The following is an 18248-nucleotide window of genomic DNA, read 5'->3' on the forward strand; positions in this document are numbered from 1 at the left end:
ACAGTTAAGGAGCCTCTGTACCCAGCATGCCCGGACACCTAGCATTCGTGCCAAGCAGACACATCAGCATTAACTTGTTGGGTTCTAGTGTTTGCTGCATCACTGGTTTCTGGAGGCTATTGCACCTCATTGTGCGGCGAGGGGGAGGAAACAGGATGGCAGGAACCTCTGCAGCAGAGGCCTGGTAGGGCAGATGCAAGCCTGCCAATAGCGTTGCATGAATCAAGTCAGGAAGTGATGTCGTGAGTGGGTAGTAGTTGGCCAGGTTGCCCACTTCCAGTCTGAGTACGGAACATGTACTCAGACATGTGGGAACAGGACAGATCTTCCGCTGGCCCAAGATGGTCAGACGTTTCTGTACGGCGAGTCCTTGTTCTATGGGGGATCCCAGCCGAGGGTGCCTCAGTGCAGAGCCGCTGCACTCATACAACAGCCTCAACAGCCGGTAAGGTCCCCCCTCCCCCACACTGACTGAGTCACAGAACATTCATTCCCAAACTTTCAGCAACACCCGTTAAGAAAATGTAATTAAAAAGTAAAAAACAAACTTTCTTGTTTTTTTACATTTAACTCACTGGAAACTCTCAGTCAAAAATTAAAGACATTGAAACTAACTTAAATAATATGAAAGCAGCACTCTTTCTCTTTCTAAGCTCCACCTCTGTCCTTCCTGAATCACCAGTACCCTGCAATTTTGAGCCCCTGGCCCCTTCTTAACCCAGTTTCCTTCATACTGCCATATCCCCATCACATGGGCCTATCTATGCGCCAAGTTCATCCGCCTTACTTCTCTCCCTCCCCTTCTCCTCCGTACTAAATTTCCTCTCTTCACCCTCCATACCAACTTCTAACTCTCACCTGTCCCTTTCCTGCAAAGGAGCCCACCTCCACCCCCCACCCATCAGTGTACCACTAGCAAACCTGCTTGCCAGGATGTTGGACTCTCTGTGTTTCAAGGATAATCTGTTCCTCTTGAAAAGGTCCCAATGACCCAAAAACCTGAATCCATGCTCCCTGCACCAGCTCCTCAGTGTAGTGTTCAGAATAGGTTCGACGGGTTCAAAGAGAGTCAAGGCTGGATACGTGTTATGAACAAACAGTGGTCTTTATTTACACAGAGGGGTATTCACAAAAAAGGGCACACACGGACAGACTGACATACACAGCACACAGTCATGGTATACTGAGAGACAAGGGTTTAACTTGTTCTGCACCCACCACCCACAGGCACGGTATACCGAGAAATGAGGGTTTAACTTCTTAAGCACCCACCACCCACAGTCACGGTATACCGAGAAATGGGGGTTCAGCACCCACCACCCGCAGGCATGATATACTGAGAAACAAGGGTTTAACTTCTTCAGCACCCACCACCCACAGGCACAGTATACCGAGAAACAAGGGTTTAACTTCTTCAGTACCCACCACCCACAGGCATGGTATACCAAGAAACAAAGATTTAACATGTGACTACTTCTTTGTATCAATTTAAAGTCCATGTGTCAATATTGGATTTTCTGAGACTGAACTTTGAACTGCCTTTCCAGAAATGTGCCTGAGCTGTAGTAGCTTGGAATATTACACACACACACACACACACACACACACACACACACACACACACACACACGCACACACAAGTATATTGACACATAATTTGGGGTTAAGTAGATATGTTTAGACAAATTAGGTAAGGTGTTATAATAGTGTTAATTAATAATATTATTTTAAATATAACACATTCTTGACTAATTCTATTGCTGCTGTCTGGGACATAATAATTTACTCTGTTTATCCCCCCCCCCCCCCATGATTTTAAATACCTCTTTCAAATCTCTCCTCAGTCTTCTATGCTCCAGGGATTAAGTCCTAACCTGTTTAACCTTTCCCTGTAATTCAATTCCTGAAGTCCGGGCAATATCCTAGTAAATCTTCTCTGCACTCTTTCTATCTTATTGATATCTTTCCTGTAGTTAAGTGACCAAAACTGCACACAATACTGACCTCACCAATGTCTTATATAAGTTTACCATAACATCCCAGCTCCTATAATCAATACTTTGATTTATGAAGGCCAATATGCCAAAAGCTCACTTTACAATCCTATCCACCGGTGATGTCACTTTCAGGGAATTATGTTTCTCTATTCCCAGATCCCTTTGTCCTACCACACTTCTCAGTGCCCTACCATTCACCATGCATGTCCTTTCTTGGTTTGTCCTTCCAAAATGCAACACCTCTCCTTTGTCTGCATTAAATTCCATCTGCTATTTTTCAGCCCACTTTTTCATCTGATCCAGATCCCTCTGAAAGCTTTGAAAACTTTCTTTGCTGTCCATAACATGTCCAATCAGTGTAATCTGCAAACTTTCCAATCCAATTTACCACATTATCATCCAGATATAGATGACGAACAGCAATGGTCCCAGCACTGATCCCTGAGGCACACCACTAGTCACAGGACTCCAGTCTGAGAAGCCATCCTCCACCACTACTCTCTGGCTTCTCGCATCAAGCCATTGTCGAATCCAGTTCACTTCACCATGAATACATAGCATCTAAACCTTTCTGACTAACCTCCCATGTGGGACCTTATCAAAGGCCTTACTAAAGTCCACATGGACAACATCCACAGCCTTTCCTTCATCAACTTTTCTGGTGACCTCCTCGAAAAACTCTGTAAGATTGGCTAAACGTGACCTACCATGCACAAAGCCATGTTGGCTATCTAAATAATTGTATATCGAATCTCAGAACACCTTCCAATAATTTACCTACAACTGAAGTCAGGCTCACCAGCCTATAATTTCTGTGGTTACTTTTGGAGCCTTTTTAAACAACAGAACAATGTGAACTACCCTCCAATGCTCTGGCATGACACTCGTGGCTAAGGACATTTTAAGTATTTCTGCCAGAGCCCCTGCAATTTCTACACCAGCCTTCCTCAAGCTTCAAGAGAATATCTTGTCAGGCCCTGGGGATTTATCCACCTTTATTTGCTTTAAGACAGTATGCACCTCCTCCTCTTTAATCTGTAGAGGTTCCATGACCAAAGTGCTTGTTTTCCTTACTTCCCACAACTCTGTGACCTTTTCCTGAGTGAATACTGATGATAAAACAAACATTTAAGACCTCTCTCATCTCATTTGTCTCCATACAAAGCCGACTACTCTGATCTTCAAGGGGACTAATTTTGCCCTTTACTATCCTTTTGCTGTTAATATACCTGTAGAAACCCTTAGGACTTTTCTCCACATTGTCTGCCAAAGCAACCTCATATCATCTTTCAGCCTTCCTGATTTCTTTCTTAAGGTTTTCCTTGCATTTTTTATACTCCTCAAGTACCTCATTTGCTCTATTTTGCCTATACCTGTAATATACACCTCTTTTCTTCTAAACCAGATCTCCAATGTCCCTCGAAAACCAAGGTTCCCGATGCCTACTAACTTTGCCTTTAATCCTGACAGGAACATACAAACTCTGTACTTTCAAAATTTCACCATTGAAAGTCCTCCACTTACCTCGCACATCCTTGGTCAAAAACAATTATCCCAATCCACACATTCTAAATCCTTTCTCATTTCCTCACAATTGGCCTTTCTCCAATTTAGAATCTCAACCCAAGGCCCAGACCTATCTTTCTCCATAATTAGCTTGAAACTAATGGCATTATGATCACTGGACCCAAAATATTCCCCTACACAAACTTCTGTCACCTGTCCAGTCTTGTCCCTAATAGGAGATCCAGTATTGCACTCTCTCTAGTTGGTACCTCTATATATTGATTTAGAAAACTTTCCTGAACACATCACAAATTCCAGGCTTTCAGCCCTTTTACAGTATAGGAGTCCCAGTTAATATGTAGAAAATTTAGATCTCCTACTATCACAACTGCTATGTTTCCTGCAGTGTCTGTTATCACTCTATAGATTTTATCCTCCAATTCTTGTTGACTATTAGACACTTTATAATGCAATCCCATAAGGGTGGACATACCTTTCCCGTTCCTAAGCTCCACCACATAGCCTCAGTAGACAAGCCCTCTGGTCTGTCCTGTCTGAGCATAGCTGGGATATTTTCTCTGGCAAGTTATGCCATTCCTCCTCCTTTCATTACCCACCCCCACCCCCTGTTCTATCACGTCTAAAGCAACGGAAGCCTGGAACATCGAGCTGCCAGTCCTGTCCCTCCTGCAACCAAGTTTTGCTAATTGTCACAATATCATAATTCCACATGCCTATCCACCCTCTAAGCTCGTCTGCTTTTCCTCCAATATTCCTTACATTGAAATAGATGGACCTGAGAACATTTCCACCAAGTTCAACCCATTGACTTGTAATGGTGCATGTAATTTTCAAATAATCTTTTCCCTCCTCCATTCCTCTCTTTCTTCGTCTGGTTCCCCTCCCCCTGCAAATCTAGTTTTAAATCCACCGGAGCAGCACTAGCAAACCTTCCTGCAAGGATATTAGTCCCCTCCAGTTCAAGTGTAAACCGTCCCTTGGGAACAGGTCCCAACTTCTCTGGAAGAAAGCCCAATGATCCAGAAACCTGAAGTCCTCCCTTCTAAATCATGTCTTTAGCAACGTGTTAAGCTGCATTCTCCTTCTATCTCTAACCTCACTAGCTTGTGGCACAAGTAACAATCCTGAGATGACCTGGCGACCATCTCCCTGAACTCTCCTTGCATGACCTTCTCATCCTTCCTACTGACATCATTGGTACCTATATGAACCATGTCTTCTGGCTGCTCACCCTCCCTCCTGAGAATGCCATGAACTCGATCTATCTTGGACTCTGGCATCAGGGAGGCAACATACCATCCGGGATATTCGATATCTTCCACAGAACCTCTTATCTGTCCCCCTAACTATGGAATCCCCATCACTACAGTTTGCCTCTTCTCCTCCCTTCCCTTCTTAGCCACAAGACCAGACTCTGTGCCAGAAACCTGATCTCCGTGGCTTGTCCCTGGAAGGTCATCATCCCCCCCAACAGTATCCAAAATGGAGTACACTTGTTATTGAAGGGGACCGGCATGGGGTTGCCCTGCACTGCCTGCCTGGCCCCTTTCCTTCTCCGGGCACGAGGTTGCCCTGCACTGCCTGCCTGGCCTCTTTCCTTCTCCTGACTGTCACCCATCTATCTTTATTCTGCCTGATAGGTGTGTTAGTGTCCTTGGAACTCCTATCTATCACCTCCATATCTCTCAAATGATCTGGAGTTCATCCAGCTCCAGCTCTCTGTCTCCTGCCAATCAGCCAGTGCTCTACCCATGCTGGTATCCTTTCTGTAATTCTATGAGCTCTATCTTGTTCAGCAGCCCCATATGTGGCACCTTGTTGAAAGCCTTTAGGAGGTTCAAGTGCACAACATCCACTGCATCTCCCCAGTTTGATATCTCCTCAAAAAATTGTAGAAGGTTTGTCAGGCATAATTTTCCTTTAATGAAGCCATGCTGACTTGGACCTATCTTGTGATGTAATTGATTCCAACATCTTCCCGACCACCAACGTCAGACTAATAAGTCTCTAGTTTCCTTTCTGCTGTATCCTTATCTTCTTAAACAGCAGTGTCATTCATGATTCTCCAGTCCTTGGAACCATGCCAGAATCCATTGATTCCTGGAGGATAATTGCCAAACCTTCCACAATCTCTGCATCAACCTCCTACACAAGCTGTTGAGTTTCTCCAGCATGTCTGTGCATGACAACAGGAGTACCTGCTCAGATTTTGTGCTTTAGACTCAGTGCTGAAATATGTACCCAGGTCCTTTGAACTCAGAATTTTACCTTAATGTACGATACCATTCGATTGTCACCTTTCTGAAGGGGAAAATTAACTTGGGCAATAATGGCTCTGCGTTGGAGCTTTTTTTTTAGGGGGGGTAAAATAATGATAGATTATGTTCTAACTGAAAGGCAGGATAGGCTCAAGGAGCTGAATAGCATCCTCTGGTTCCAATTAGGAGAAGTGAGGATTCTGTGTTCACCCAGAGTCCCAGCCACCACTAATGTTAGCTCCTCATTGACTCTCAGACCAGCAACTCCTCCATTCCCCTCCCCCCACCTCGATCATATCCAATCCAGTCATTGCCCCACAGCATCTTTGCTTTCTGCTTAATCCGGCTTGGAATTCCTTCCCTAAACCTCATTATTCTCCTTAACACAAAATGGTGCCCTGAGAAAGCCTTTGGTTGCCAGCTGCATTGTCTCTGCGTGCAACTTGGTGGCACGTTTTATTGGAATCCAGTCCCTGTCATATTTTACTATCGTAAGACAACCAGATAATTCCAAGATTTGGAACCTTCCTAACGGGAACTCTGTTGGTGTGGTGCAACAGTGAAGGACTCTGGGTAGGCCAACAGGCCAGATTTCTTGGTTGGACGTCATTATCCAGAAGAATGTTAGTTAAATTGCACTGACTTGTAAATCTATGGAGCTCTCCCACTCCATGACAAATTCTGATACTTCAAAGGAAAAGAAATGACTTCTAACATCTTCATTATGAATTGCTCCCTGGACATTTTAAACACATTCTCTGGGCACAATGAGCTTCTGTCCTTCCACACATTGATGTCACAGAGTTAAGCAGTGTGGTCATCAGCCCTTCAGGAATAGTTGCTAACCAACAACTGTCAGAGTCTTGAACAATAGGCTCATTCAAAGACTCGTTTAAGGACTCATATGGCCCGTTATTTGTTATTTGATACATCTGCATTTGCAACTGTCAGTTTGTTTACAGTTCCTGATGAATTCAGTTTGCAGTTAGCAGACAGAAGTTACTGAGCCTAGCCCACAGATAAAGAAAGAATCTCAGGATTGTATGTATGTACTCTGACAATAAATTTGAACTTTGAATTTCACCCCAACTTGTCCATGCCCAAGTTGTTCACCTAAACTTGTCCGATTTGACCCATATCCCTGTTGAAACACCATTTGTTTTCTTGCACAAACGGCAACTGTGAATATTTATGATTGAATTATCTTTGATATTGACTATCTCTTTATGTACTGGAGTAATTTAATGTTCAGTGTTGGAGTTGTTTTTTCAAGTCAATTTTATTGTCATCTGATTGTACAAGTACAACCTGATAAAAGAGTGTTCTCCGGTCCTTGGAGCAAAAACATGCAGATACCCAACCAGGCATAACACACATACAGACAAATAGTACATGTGCAGGTCAAGTATTCATATATAACAATAAATAAATATTGTTTTGTACAAATGAAAACTTTGGATGATTCATGTGAGCAGTTCCTTGGGTCGTTCAGCATTCTCACTGCCCGAGGGAAGAAGCTGTTCCTCAGCCTGGTGGTGCTGGCTCTGATTCTCCTGTACCTCTTCCCCGACGGAAGCAGCTGAAAGATGCTGAGTGCAGGGTGAAAGGAGTCCTCAATGATTTTGGGTGCCCTCTTCAGACTACGATCCCAGTAGACCATGTCGATGGGGTGGGGGGGCGGGGGGAGAGACTCCAGTGATCCTCTCTGCCACTCTTATGGTCCAGTAGATTGACCTCCAATCCATTTCTCTGCGCAACTGTGCCACAGGAATCTCAGTAGAGCTCCTGTAGAATTTTGACATAATGCTGGGAATATTCTTTTATTGCAGAAGTACCAGTTTGGCTGTAAGTGAGAATTGTGGTGCATATGTACATTTGTATGTAACTGTATGACAATAAACACATTCTCATGAACTAGCCATGTACCTCTCAAAGTGACTTTTAAATGTTGTGATTGTACCTTCCTCTCCCATTGAATCCAGCAGCTGATTCCATCTATCCACTATTGTTAAGATGTTGTCTCTCAGTTCCCTTTCAATCTTTCCCCTTCACTGTAAATCTATGCCCCTCTAGTTTTAGATTCCCCCTGTCCTTGGGTAAAAAGCCAATGACTTTTATTTAACTAGGATTTTATAAATCTCCAGAAAGCCGCCCCTTAGCCTCTTGTGCTGTGAGCAGAAAAATAATCCCAGCCCTTCCCTCCTCTCCTTGTAACACAGACCCACCAGTCCCAGTAATGGGAATTATTCTCTACCCTTTTCATGTTGACAATGAAACTAAATATGGGAGCAGGAGCAGGCCATTTGGGCCTTCAACCCTAATTCTGCATTCAATACAATCATAGATGATGCTCCATCTCCATTCCTAGAAAAGGCTGGTACAATCAAACATTCAAAAGACATAGGAATAGTTGCAGGAATGTTAGAAAAATAGAGGGTGGGAAGGGTTAGATTGTTGAGGAGTAGGTTTACATAGGTCATCACATCGTGGGCAGAAGGACCTGTACTGTGCTGGAATGTTCTAAGTTCCATGTTGTAAAAGGATTAACGTAGTGGCACGGTGGATAGAGGCACCGCCTCACAGCATCGGAGACCCAGTCTCGATCCCAACCTCGGGCGCTGCCAGTGTGGAGTCTGCACATTCTCCCCATGACCATTTGGGTCTCCTCCCACAACCCGAAGTCCTTGCACTAAACTGGCACAGCTTAACATTACAACAGGGCCCAGGGACAGAATGATCTCTGCCCTTGAGTCCTGGTTTGTTTCCCAGTCTGTATGGCATAAGGATGTTATTCTGTGGCATGAATCCCTCTGAGAACCACGGGACGTCTGGGGACCTGGTCACAAACAGAGCCATTATGCGGGGGTCCAAAGGGAGTTTGATGAACAGTATGTTTTCTGTTTTAATGTGTGAAAATACTTTTTATTTAATTAAACAAAAGCACTGAAGCCATTAAGATCCTAATTAGTTTGTGTTGGATTAGTATTTTCCTTTTCACATTGAATTCTCGTTAATTGTTTCCTCTGTGCCTTTATCGGCACCTTGAGAATTACCTCCATTTATCGTATCTCTGACCAAGCATGAAGAAGGCTAGTAGCAAAGCTGGTGATAAGGCACGAACTGGGGACAGACCATGGTGAGGAGAACAGAGTTCTGGGCCCTGCATCTTTAGGCCCTGCTCTGTGGGAAGTAATGAGGCCTGTATACCAAAGGGGTGCAATCCCATATGACACTGGGAAATCCCTAAGAGACTCCCAGCAATGATGAAAATTACCAGTGACCTTGTACAAGTGAGGACACAACGTGTTGCTATCCTTTCATGCGAACAGTGCTTCATCTTCTGACTGGGCACCCTTCAACCGGATGGCATTACATAGATTTCTCTGCCCTCCCCTACTTCTTTCCCCATCACTTTCCCCAAGCTCTCTCTCTTCCTTCCTTGCCTCCTTTCACACTGACATAATAAATTCTTACCTTGTCCCTTATCATATCCAATTAACATCTTTTTGTTGGCTTGGACTCCTTCCCTAGCCATCATTGTCTGTATTCTGAGATTTCCTGTTTCTTGCTCATTCTACTTATTCCTTGAAGAAGGGCTCAGGCTCAATATGTTGGCAATATATCTTTGTCTTCTATGGACGCTAAAAGAACAGCTATCCTTTGGAGTTCATCCCAGGAATGAACAGTGTCAAACACAGAAGAGTACAGCCTTCTCAGCCCATGATGTCTACACCGAGCAGGACTCCCTAATTAAACTAATTCTCTTTGGCCTGTGTAAGAGCCATAAGGTCATTACTTTACCTGTTGTTTGGCCATGGGCGAGAGCAGTGTCCCGAGGCCCGTGGGCTTCTTCCCATGTGATGCATGAGTGCGTTCTGCCACTGCTTAATTGGCAGCCGGCACTGTAGCGTGGCCAGCACATGCACGGTTGGCTTGGTGGCAGTGGCTTCAGCTGGGGCCAGCATGTCCACCACCATGGCAAAACAAAATGAAATTACTGGTTTCTTAATGAGGCAACAAGGTTTCCCTTCCTTACCCAAGAAGGAGATTCAAGTTTTTAAATGGAAATCCACTTCTGTATCAATCTTTCATTAGATCTACTGAATATAATATTGAAAGTAAGAATAAAAGCACCAGAGATCGTCTTCATTACCTAGAAAAGTACACTGGAGAACAGCCAAAGGGAATGGTGAGGAATTGCCTACATATGGACCCAAAAAGGGGTTTCACCCCAACGAAGGCACTACTACAAGATCATTATGTAAAAGAGTATGAAATTGCCAAGGCCTATACCGTAAATGGTTATATGGTTATATGGAGGACCATCGCCTTCCCAAGATCGTGTTATATGGCGAGCTCTCCACTGGCCACCGTGACAGAGGTGCACCAAAGAAAAGGTACAAGGACTGCCTAAAGAAATCTCTTGGTGCCTGCCACATTGACCACCGCCAGTGGGCTGATATCGCCTCAAACCGTGCATCTTGGCGCCTCACAGTTTGGCGGGCAGCAACCTCCTTTAAAGAAGACCGCAGAGCCCACCTCACTGACAAAAGGCAAAGGAGGAAAAACCCAACACCCAACCCCAACCAATCAATTTTCCCCTGCAGCCGCTCCAACCGTGTCTGCCTGTCCCGCATCGGACTTGTCAGCCACAAACGAGCCTGCAGCTGACGTGGACTTTTACCCCCTCCATAAATCTTTGTCCGCGTAGCCAAGCCAAAGAAGAAGAAAGAAGAATATAGATAAGATTCTTTCATGGTCTCAGTAAAATCGTAGGATGCAAAGGCCTTACAAGTATACACCCTCTTTTTACGATTGCTGAAATGCCATGGAAGATATTAGCCACGTAAGTGAGCTTAACTTCGCCTCTAATATGTTAAATCATCACCAGCAAATTGACTTTTAATTTGAATGATTTGTGGAGAATAAGAGTTTGAAAACTTCAGACAAAATATGGAAAGGAAGCTACCTTTGAACATATTGTGGAGTTCCTTGAACGGCACGTGTGGATCGCAACTGCACCAGTATTTGGGAATATCAAGGACACTCCGAAAGCAAGTGAAGATGTAAACAAGTTCAAGCCACAGCCTAGTCCAAAAATGAGAAAGAGTACTTTTGCCACTAATTACCAGTTGGAAGTCAGGAAAAGGATGAAGTAGCTGAAGAAAAGGGGAGTTTGCCTGCTGAGAAAAAAACCTGTCTGTCCTGTAAAGATGAGCCTACTTTGGAAAAGTGCACACAATTAGAAAAGAAGTCACGTGATGAGAAAATTGCTTTCCTAAAGGAAAACGGAATATGTTTTAGCTGCCCCTGTGGTGGGCACATTAGTAAAAACTGGAAGAAGCGACTCGCCTGTGATATATGCAATCGGAAGCATCCTAGAATTCTGCACTATTCACCAAAGGAACAAAAGAACTGGAAAATGAGCAAACAGAAACAAAGGAAGCATGCCACAGTGTTATAGCTTCGGATCAGACAAGTGGTGTTACTGGGGCCAGTAAAGATAACCACAAACTCTGCCTGTACAAGTCAAGGCCAAGGACAGTTATGCAACAGTACATACACACACATTTCTTGACCCAGGCAGTACTTTGCATGGTGGGACTGATGAACAATCTTAATCTTCAAGGAAGAAAGTCGAAGATTATATTTAAATCCATGGGACAAGAAAAAGTTGTTGAAACCACCATTGTTTCAGGATTAGAGGTTGCTGGATTGGATAGAAAGAAATTTTGTGATCTTCCAATTTTTATACACTCAGAAGACTATGCCTGTGGATGAAGAAAACATCCCACATAATGGCAATGACCAACAGTTTTCTTACGCGTGGGACATTTATCTACATGAAATTAATTCTGACGTAGAGATGCTGATTGGTTCAAATGAACCAAAGCCTTTGGAACCTTATGAGACCTTATGCTGTTAGAACTAGACTTAGATGGACAGTTAATGAACCTTTAGAATGAAATAATTATATTGCTCAGGTACAGTTGGAGACAAGAGTCAACAGGATTTTGGTTGTGTAAGTTGTGGGAATAGCAAAAGACTAAATAAGAAATTAGCTTCTGAAGAAAACAGATCAATGTGAAAATAAATCAAAGGGATCTATAACAATACTGAAGGAATTATTTTCATTGGGAATGGATGAAAATGAAGTATTAGAAGATGTTGCAAATCCTGCTGGTGATTATGCCTGTGTAATTAATTGAGAGGCAGGACTTGAACAAAAGACTGAGAACAAATTTAAAAGAAGTTTTTGTAGCTCAGAGATTGCAGCAGACAAGGTCAATGAAGAAATCTTGCAACATGTAAAATTGGCCAATGCAGAAAACTCCAATAATGGAATAAAGGAACATGTAACTGACAATTTAGTGCAATTGCATTCAGAGAACAAAATAATGAAAAAGGACTTGGAAATATTAGATAACCACAAAAACCAGATTTAAACTTTGTACTTGGAAATGAAACTGGATTTCAAAAGGATGAGAATGAATCCAATGATTTTTCAGTTTTGGAAGTGACTGAGGGAAAGGTCCAGAGAGAGGTTGACAGGAATAATAGTTAATTGTTCATTATACTGATATAGTGTGCACTTATTTTTCTCGATGATGTTCATTATGATCATTATAGCCATAGTGTTTCAGGGGCCAGTGTAAGAGCCATAAGCTCATTAACTTAAGCCGCTTTCAGGTGCTTGGACGCAGATAATGCGCCGGCAGAGCCAGCTGGGGGAATGCAGTTGGGACGTTCAGGTGGCCGCGGAGAAGATGCCTTTCTGTCACCTGAACGCGCCAGCTGAAGGACAGCCGTGCCCGAGCGAACGCCAGCTCCTTTGGTCTGTGGCCGTAGTCCCACTGCTGCTTTCGGGTGCAACGGGGGATTCTTGGAGCTGGAGATTATACCTACAGGAGGAGGGTTAGGTAAGTGCTCCTCCTGGCCGGGTTCTCCACTTACAGGTGGCCTCCCGACAGCTGTAAATGGGTAGAATATGCGGCTTTACATCGGGGTATTTTGACCACCTGAAAGTGCCTTTTCCCGTTGTTTGGCCACAGGTGCCAGCAGGTTCCATGGCCCCCCTTCCCGTGCGACACATGCGCGCGGCCCAGCACTGCCGAAGGAGTCCCACCGTGGCCAGCACACCCAAAGGTGCACATGTGCTGTAGCCTGGGTCAACACGCACGCGCGCACACTGGGTTCAGGGCCAGTGGTATGCATACGTGCCGAGGGCTCAGTGGTTGGTACACGCCTGGCAGTTCGACGGCATTGACAAGGAGGAGGGAGAGTTAGGGGGTCTATCATTTCTATTGACCAGTTTCACTACCATTTAATTGTCAGTTCAATATCTTTTAGGCCTCATTAAATGTATTGTTGTTAAGATTAAAGGATTTAAAATATCACTGAATTTGTGTTAGAAATTGTTGGAAACGCCTAATTTAGCCTCCAAGCAGCCTGTTCATGATCCATAGCCCCTTTCCCCCATTCACATTTCCGATTTCTTGTCAGAGTACGGACATATAGCCCTGAGGCTCTTTTCCTGTGGGTCAGGCAGAATTACCACTAATTGGTGCTGTAAAAAATAAACTACACATATAAACAAATAAGAACTTTCAACCTGTGGTTCTCTTTCCACTCACATCCCACTTTAAGTAAATCCCTATGCTGTAGGTGCTCTGTGATTAGTAAAGGATTGCTTAAGGTGGGATGTGGGTGGAAAGATAAAAAAAATTGAAAACCACTGTTTTAATCATTCCTCATTGGCTCGTTATGTGCACGGTTTCAGAACTCCAAAATATTTCACTAACAATTGGGTCTAGAGCATAGGGATTGCTTAAAGTGGTATGTGAGTGGGAAGAAAAAGATTGAGAACCTCTGCCTTAAACAGATAACAAATGTAAACAAACTGACTGTGCAATTTCGAGACAATAGAAAAATCAGTAAAATGCACAAGTAGGAGTCATTAAATAAGTCCCTGATTGAGTTTGTCATTGAGGAGTCTGATGGTGGAGGGGTAGCAGCTGTTCCTGAACCTGGTGGTGCAAGTCTTGTGGCACCGACACCTCTTTCCTGATGGCACCAGCGAGAACAGAGCGTGTGCTGGGTGGTGAGGGTCTTTGATGATTGCTGCTGCTCTCTGATGGCAGGGTTCCCCTTTAGATGTTCTTGACAGTGGGGAGGATTTTGCCTGTGACATCCTGGGCTGTGTCCACTACCTTTCGGGGTATTGGTGTCCTATACCAGAGCATGATGCAGCCAGTCAGCACACTTTCTACACTTGATCTTAGCCAACAGGCCAACAAGCGATGGTCAGTACACTTTTCACCAATATTGAACATGGAAGAGTAGGTGTTCTGTAGAAATTTGCCAGCATTTCCGATGTCATACTAAACCTCAGCAAACTCTTGAGGAAGTAGAGGTGCTGATGTGCTTTCTTCATGATGCCATTAGTGTGTTGGGTAGACAGGAAACCCTTCAAATTGCTGATGGAAGAGGCATCCCATCAATACGGAGCAAGGCTCTGTGCAGGTTCAGTTGATTTCTATGTGTCCAGTTTCATGATTGGCTGCGGCTCGACAGGACAGGGCAACCTGCAAAATGGGAAGGGTGTTGACGGGTGCGCGCAAGGACAAATGACTGGAAGGGCTGCAGAGATTAGGGGGAGTAAGCTTGTTGGCATCGCTGCACTGGGAAAAGGCACAGACCTAGCGACTCCTTTGGTGAGGATGGAAACAAAGCATCTTCTCGCCCAATTCTTACACTTGGAATTTCAGACAAGATGTTGAAGCCTCACAGCTTCCAGTTAATGAGCCGAACAAGGGTATCCAGGGAGGTGTTGATCCCAGATAGTGGAACATACCCCTCTGGGTTGGTAGTGAGCACTCGGGCATGGAGCTCAGCTCAGTAGTGGGGGAAGTGCCATTCCATTCATGGTACCACCTTTGGGCAAGATGTTAAATTGAGACTTCATTTGTCCTCTCGTTAGATGTGTACGACAGCACATGGAAAGGGTAGTGACAGGGCAGCATCACAGCCTGGATTTGGGAACTCGAATGCCCAGGAATGCAGAAGTCCGCAGAAAGTAGTAAACCCAGCCAAGGTCCATCATGGGGTCCACTGAATGCATCTATCTGAGGAGCTGCATCAAGAAGGCAGCAAGCATCATAAAGGACCCCCTTCACCCTGGTCACTACCTCTTCTCCCTGCTACCTTCAGGCAGAAGGTACAAAAGCCTGAAGACCAGAACCTTTAGGTTCAAGAACAGTTTTATCCAACAGTTATCAGGCTCTTGAACCTCCCCTCGTTACACTGATCATGGACTGCTCCGACACCACAAAAGGACTCTCTGCACTATTACGTTATTATTTTTCTTGCTCAACTGTACCTAAAAACATTTATCATCATTTGTTTTGCATATATTTGTCTCTTTTAATTCAATTAAGTAGACCAGTAGTTCTCAACCTTTTTCTTTCCACTCACATCCCACTTTAAGTATTCCCTACACCTTACGTGCTCTGTGATTAGTAAGGGGTTGCCTAAGGTGGTATATGAGTGGAAAGGAAAAAGGTTGAGAACCACCGAAGTAGACCATTGTACTTGGTATTTCATTGTTTTAGTAGTTATTGCGAAGGTACTTGTTCAGATGTAGCAAGTAAGAATTTTACATTTTTAAATTTAAATTCTAAATTTAGACATTCAGCATGATAACAGGTTCTTTTCGCCCATGCCACCCGATTCACACCCACTTAACCTACAACTCCCCCAGTACGAGGGGAGGACCCCAGTCCCAACCACTGGCGATGTAACAGTGTTGCACTAATCACTAAATCAACCATGCTGCCACAGTGCAAGTGTTGGTGTAAATGTACGTCGTACAATGTATAAGATGTAAACTCATTCTAATTCTCATATTATGGCACTGTTCAGGTCATTGTCATTTCTTCAGCCATCAACACTGAAACAGATTATCTGGTAACCATAACTACTGTTTCACGTATAGAATTTAAATATAAAAAATATTCCAAGTGTATTAAACAATCACTGAGCTTTATTTTTTTTGAATGCCAACTTTTTTTCAAGTATCAAACACCGAACTGTTGTTGAGTACTTGGTTTTTTATTCTTGCTGGGGATCTGCAAGGCCAACGTTTGAAGCCCGTTCCGAATTGCCCCTGAGAGACAGGGTGAGCCACTTCCTTGACCTGTGGCAGCCCATCTGGTGAAGGGAGCTCACAGGAGCTGTGAGGGAGGGTGTTCCAACTCAGGGTGATATATTCAGGATGAAACTGCAGGTGGTGATGTTCCTGTGTACTCAGTGTCCTTGTTCTTGGTGACAGGGGGCATAGGTCTGGGATGTGCTATTGCACCTATAGGGTATGTGAGTGGAAAGAGAAAGGTTGAAAACCAATGTGCTATTTGGATGGGCCTGTGGGAGTTACTGATGTGCATTTCACCATGCATAGCGTGCGGTGGGACCATTGGGATGGGTATGAATATTTAAGATGGTGTGTGTGTGGTTACAGCTAAATGAGCTTCACAGCATAGAAATGGGCCCTTCGGCCCAATTCATTCTCGCCAGCCAAGTTGTCTTCCTAAGATAGTTCCATAACACAATAGCGGCAATGCTGTCTCTAAAGAGTCTGAAAGTTCTCACTGTGTCTACATGGATTTTCTCCAGGTGATCTGGTTTCCAACCAGCCTCCAAAAATGTATGGAGTTTATAGGTTAATTGGTCTATGGGCTTGGGCTCGTGGGCCAGAAGGGCCTGTTACTGTGCTGCATCTCTAAATTTAAATGTAACAAAAACATAAACGTGCCTGTGTTTGGCCCAGATCCCTCTAAACCTTTCCTTTCCGCCTCCCTGTTTAAATATCTCTTAAATATGACAAGTGTCCCCACTTCTACCCCTTCTCTGGCAGCTCCCCCACCCACTCCCTCTGTGTGAAAATGGTGCCCCTCAGGTTCATTTGAAATCTTTCCTCTCTGGAAATGTTGGTGAGACCACACTGTAATCTTGTGCCCAGTTCTGGTCTCTCAGGTGTAGTAGGTTTGACATCGTTAAGGTGGAAAGGGTGGAGTAAAGATCCACAAGAATGTGACCAGGACAGCTAAGCTTAAATTATTGGATGAAGCTGGATAGGCTGGGATTTTTCTCCTTGGAGTCTTATCGATTTTAATAAAATCAGATTTCAGGTTTATTGTCAGAATTACGACTAATTGGCAGTGCAAAAAAAACTGTACACAGCTTACACCTGTAAACAAATAAAGAACTGTAAACAGATAACGAATGTAAACAAACTGACTGTGCAATACAGAGAGAATAAAGAAAATCAGTAAAGTGCACATGTAAGAGTCCTTAAATGAGTCCCTGATTGAGTTTGTGGTTGAGGAGTTTGATGGTGAAGGGGTAGCAGTTGTTCCTGAATATGGTGGTGAGAGTCTTGTGGCACCGATACCTCTTTCCTGATGGCAGCAGCGAGAACAGAGCGTGTGCTGTGTGGTGTGGATCATTGATAATTGCTGCTGCTCTGTGACCGTAGCCTTCCCTGTAGATGTTCTCGATAGTGGGAGGGTTTTGCCTGTGATATCCTGAGATGTGTTCAATAGCTTTTAGAGGACTTTACATTCAGGAGTATTGGTGTCCCCATACCAGACTGTGATGCAGCCGGTCAGCACACTTCCCACCACACATCTGTAGAAATTTGCCAGGGTTTCCGATGTCAAACCAAACCTCTGCAAACTCCTGAGAAAGTAGAGGTGCTGACGTGCTTTCTTCACGATGCCATTAGTGTGTTGGGTCCAGGAAAGCTCCTCCGAGATAGTGACTCCCAAGAACCTAAATTTGCTCACCCTCTCCTCCTAAGAGGCGGATGTAAATAGTTCTTGTCTTTATCCTGGGGTAGGGGAGTCTGAATCTAGAGGACAAAGATTTAAGGGAGAGGGGAAAGGTTTAAAAGGCATTAGAGGGTTAGTGCCCTGATGTCCTGAGTCTGGGACCTCCTAGAGTCACATCATCTCCTTCCAGGTGGAGAACAACTCCAACCATTGATGGCACGCATGCTCAGGTGCTGCACTGAGTCGAGGACTGGACTCTCATTCCACCTCCGCAGTTCAGAGTGTGATTATGTCCACAATGTAATGGGAGCACTGCAGCTGGTGTGGACCCATGAAGAGCTGGGAGTGGAGACACAGCGCTCCCTTGGGGTCCAACCACCCTGTCTAATTGTTGTCTGCTCCATACAGGTTTTAAACGGCCATTAAAGGAACTGATGGTGGTTCATTTTAAAATCCCACGACCACGGGGTTTGCGCCCAAAATGCCAGAGCCTATGATTGGCAGCAGCCATGTGGGGTTGCAGACTCCAAGGAAGTGGAGGACTGGTGCAGGGCACCAGAAAATGGGGAGACCACCCCTTTGTCTGAGAAAGAGAAGCAGAGGAGATGACCCACAGGGCAGTAAGCACAGCGGAGGAC

General features: G+C 44.4%; 1 protein-coding gene across 1 annotated transcript in view; it reads left to right on the top strand.

The window, feature by feature from the left end:
* Window positions 1–294: 294 nt before the first annotated feature.
* The window catches only part of LOC138765502 (uncharacterized), a 42126-nt gene continuing 24172 nt past the window's right edge, over window positions 295–18248 (top strand). The window contains exon 1 of the mRNA XM_069942531.1: window positions 295–445. Coding sequence (XP_069798632.1) covers window positions 295–445 — 151 coding nt within the window. The remainder of the gene's footprint in view (window positions 446–18248) is intronic.

Source organism: Narcine bancroftii, chromosome 5 (genome assembly GCF_036971445.1).
Source record: "Narcine bancroftii isolate sNarBan1 chromosome 5, sNarBan1.hap1, whole genome shotgun sequence".
NCBI lineage: Eukaryota > Metazoa > Chordata > Chondrichthyes > Torpediniformes > Narcinidae > Narcine > Narcine bancroftii.